This window comes from Zea mays, chromosome 4, assembly GCF_902167145.1.
Source record: "Zea mays cultivar B73 chromosome 4, Zm-B73-REFERENCE-NAM-5.0, whole genome shotgun sequence".
Lineage (NCBI taxonomy): Eukaryota > Viridiplantae > Streptophyta > Magnoliopsida > Poales > Poaceae > Zea > Zea mays.
In genome coordinates this window covers 170,414,709-170,418,490 of record NC_050099.1, presented here as the reverse complement: position 1 = coordinate 170,418,490, position 3,782 = coordinate 170,414,709, and the positions used below count along the sequence as shown (strand labels likewise).

The following is a 3,782-nucleotide window of genomic DNA, read 5'->3' as shown; positions in this document are numbered from 1 at the left end:
TGATTAAACACCCACGTAATGCGTGAGCAAAAGTAACAGTACATAGGATGGAGGAAAAGATAGAAATTAAGCTTTGTTTCCTTTCAAAATCAATCATCTATCTACGAGAAGAAACCATTCATAACCCCCAAAAAATAGGCATTTTGTGGCAAAATCCAACAGTGCTCCGAATACTATCCAGAACACAAAAGAAAACAGGGATTTTTGCTTGGCATAATGTAGCAGTCATCTCAACACTGGCCGATGCAACTTCCTGAAACATTTATATACAAAGGAAAACAAAATGAACACTAAAAATAAAAGCAGCATATCCAGATTTCTAGTTGATTCACCAAGCCGAACATGACCAACGAAGATGGTTGCGAGTAATACAGTCGGCACAATGTGTGTATCCCTACCTGATTAGAGATTCACAGATGCAAATCATACAATTTTTCAGCACGGGCAAAGGTGAGTGAAAGCGCCGGTAAACCAATGAATTAAACGAAACCACGTACAAGACACTGAGGCTAAACATGACAACCATATAGAAACAAAGACAGGAAAACCCATAAGCATGGTTCGTAACTTTCGTAAGCGAAAAAACTGCGTGGCCAGAGCACTGAGCAGAGCATTGACGACATGGAACACACATAACTACGACGCTCGAACGGGCAGCTCACCTACGAACGTTGCACACGAAAAAAGCAACACAGGTTCCAGACTACCGCATCCGCAGCAGAAGAGCCCTACAAAGGACACACACAAAAAAGACGGCGGATCGGTAGGCGCTGCCGAGCAGGCGAACAATCGGTGAGCAGATCGGAGCAGAGAAACTATACGTTGGCTAGCCCTATACACTGGAGGGGGCTCGCCGATGGATTCCAGAGGGAGCAGGAGCCCCTCGCAGCAGCAGGACGACGGCGCTATGAGCCTCAGGCACGACGACCGAGCACTGTGAGAAGACCGGTCGCAGATTTTTTGGAGAGGGAAGAGGAGGCGATGAGTGAGGGGCGAGACGTAGGGACGACGAGTTTGGCGACCGCCGCAGCATGACTGCACGGCTGCGCCGACGTCAGCGCACAGCACCGCAGCCCGCAGGAGAGAACCTGCCCTTGCACGGCAGCACCGCGCGAGGATGGGCCGCGCCACGACCCAGCGGTGAGTGCTCTGCTCAACGGCCAAAAACCGCTTGGACAGGAGCTCGGACTCGGACACGGACACGGACACGAACACGAACACGGACACCGCGTGGAACAGGAGATCGGACACGGACACGGACTCTCTGAACGATGCAATCCCGTTTGCCTTGGTAATATATATTTCTTGCGCAATGCCGTTTGGTTCGGCAGTCTCTTTACAAATTTTGCGGTTCCATCTCTCGTGCTCAACAGCGGTCTCTAGCAGTCTCTCTATAATTTTACTAATTTTCTTTGTTACATCAAGATATTGGAATACCAAAACGTCGTTGGAGGACGGCTGCAGCTGAAGGGTAAAGCGCTGGACGTGAAGGATGGTGGAGTAAAGAAAAAGAAGAAGAAGTACCAGCGTGAGGAGTCGTCTCAGACTGAATCTAATAAGAATGAAGACGAAAAGAACCCACATTCTGATTATGACCATCTCACACAAGCAGAGCGCCGCTACATGGAACAGAAGCAGAAGATCGACATGAAGAAGATGGCCAAAGTCGCAAACAAGTCGTACAAGGACCGCATGCAGGACTTCAACCAATACCTGGCTAACCTCAGCGAGCACTATGATATCCCCAAAGTTGGTCCTGGCTAACCTGGCTGTGTTATGCACAAACAATTGTATGCTGTGTGGGTCTATCTACTTTTCTGTTAGCATATTATGTATCATTTTACATATATTGTAAAACGACTTGTTGCCACCAGTAGATAATATTTATTGTCAAAAGCTTGTTCCATGTATTCTGATCACGTGTTTAAGCCTTTTTTTTGTTGCCCCTTTTAGTTGCATTCATTTTATTTAAAATGTGATCCGCTTTTGATATTTCTAGGGAACTTATTTTCTTTCAATACAGTGGCAGAGCTTAACAACAGATTATGCCCAATTTTTCCAAGTCAACATGGCCTTCAATTTAGGAAGTGGGAAATAAGGGTGGGATCATTTGATTCCATGTTTGGATAATTGAATTGAAAATAGAGATAGATAAATTTTGTCTCAACCCGTTTTTATTTCCCTATCCAATCCCCATCCAAACGTTCACATACAAATTATCCACTAGGCTAGAGTACTTAAAAAGTAGAAAGTACAACTTCTGATGCAACAAGAAGTTGGCTGAATCGAGGCCCACCTGAAGCATTCAGAACCTAATCGAATTGATTGATGTTTGATGCAAAGAACTATTATTGAGTTTGTATATATTATTTTCATTTTCTCTGAATCGGAACAAGCGCTCATGGACTTGAGAACCAGTTGGAAATCCTTGCCCACCTAGCCTAACTTGGCTAAACTGTCGAGTCGACTTCGCTAATTGGGCATGATAAGCAGCAATACATCATAATTTGGCGATGTCAGTGCTGATGTCCTCATGCAGAACAAGCAACAAATCGACACAAAATCCTTTCGTCGCCTGGCATTATCTCCTATGCAATGGCCCGTGCCTCTCTTTCGAGCAAGTGCATAGAGAAACACAGTACTAATAACATGTTAAAGCATGCAATATAAATAGAATATTAGAAAAGAACTAGTGTTTTTTATTAATCTAGAGATGTAACACATACACAAGGTAAAACGATGTAGTAAAATGATGCCTTGTCATGACAACCATTCACACTCTTTATGGCAAAGCGTATTCCCAGTTCGTGGTCATGTATGACAGTTACTAATGCCTACTCTAATCTTGATGAGATCACTCCTTAAAAGATATCTATTCGAAGAGGTATTCTAAAAGAAATGTCAATTTCAAAAACAGTGACGTCGGTGTTCTCGAATGAAGCTTCTTCCTCTAGATACGTATTCGTGATAAAAAAATCCTCCTACCTCCCATGATCTCCTTTACCAAACTGTCAAGGGGCTCTTCTTCCTGATCAAATCATAAGGAGTTGGGTTGATCAGAGTTGAAAAGTGGTGAGCAGGTAAAAGTGGAATAATAAAGAAAGGTGAAGGTATCGTGGTGTTGAAGATTTCACTACGACCATGCACTCCCAGTTGCTTGAGATCACTTGGTAGTCGATCACTAGTAGCTTGGCATCTCTTCTTAAACACTAAAACTCAGTTCAAGCATAATTAATAAAAAAATCGTGAACCTATAGGATAGACGCCTTTTTTTAATGATGGCCACAATTTAAGTGTGGTCTCAATAAAGATGATCTAGAATGTGTACAGGAAGCAATCATAGAACTTTTAAGACCATGGATGGGTGTATTGTTGGTCACTCGTTTTGATTCTTGAAAGACATCAAAGCGAGATAACAATTAAAAACAAGGGACCTTCTCCCCTTCAATTTATCTTCAGCTTTGAACATAAATTGTTGAGAAGGTTATTGAGATTGAAATCATAATGAAATAAAGAACACATAAATACACAAAAGAAATCTTCATAGCTGTGCTCTTTGTATTATCTTCTTATTGTAAATGAATACAATTATATCTTCATAAGTATAGACAACAACCAGCAAGGTAAACTTAGCTTCGTAGGTGGAGCTAGGCGGCATGCCGTGAAATCATGTTCGGTCTGTGCATGAGCATTGTTCACCTATTTATATGGACAACTCAATATACAACTCAATGCAAAATTACTATCATAGTCTCAAAACCTATACATACATCTATAAGAAT

The 3,782-nt window shown here is 42.4% G+C and overlaps 1 protein-coding gene across 1 annotated transcript; it reads left to right on the top strand.

The window, feature by feature from the left end:
* Positions 1-856: 856 nt before the first annotated feature.
* On the top strand, positions 857-1,764 carry LOC118477081 (protein FAM32A-like). Its single transcript, XM_035967613.1, has 3 exons — positions 857-936; positions 1,180-1,291; positions 1,426-1,764. The coding sequence occupies exons 1-3, from the start codon at positions 857-859 to the stop codon at positions 1,762-1,764; spliced, it is 531 nt and encodes a 176-aa protein (XP_035823506.1).
* The last annotated feature ends 2,018 nt before the right edge of the window (positions 1,765-3,782 follow it).

Coding starts and splice junctions, on each gene's coding strand:
- LOC118477081 (XM_035967613.1), top strand. CDS start 857: ATGGATTCCAGAGGGAGCAGGAGCCCCTCGCAGCAGCAGGACGACGGC. Junction 937..1,179: donor AGGCACGACGACCGAGCACT/GTGAGAAGACCG, acceptor CCGCTTGGACAG/GAGCTCGGACTCGGACACGG. Junction 1,292..1,425: donor ATGCAATCCCGTTTGCCTTG/GTAATATATATT, acceptor TGTTACATCAAG/ATATTGGAATACCAAAACGT.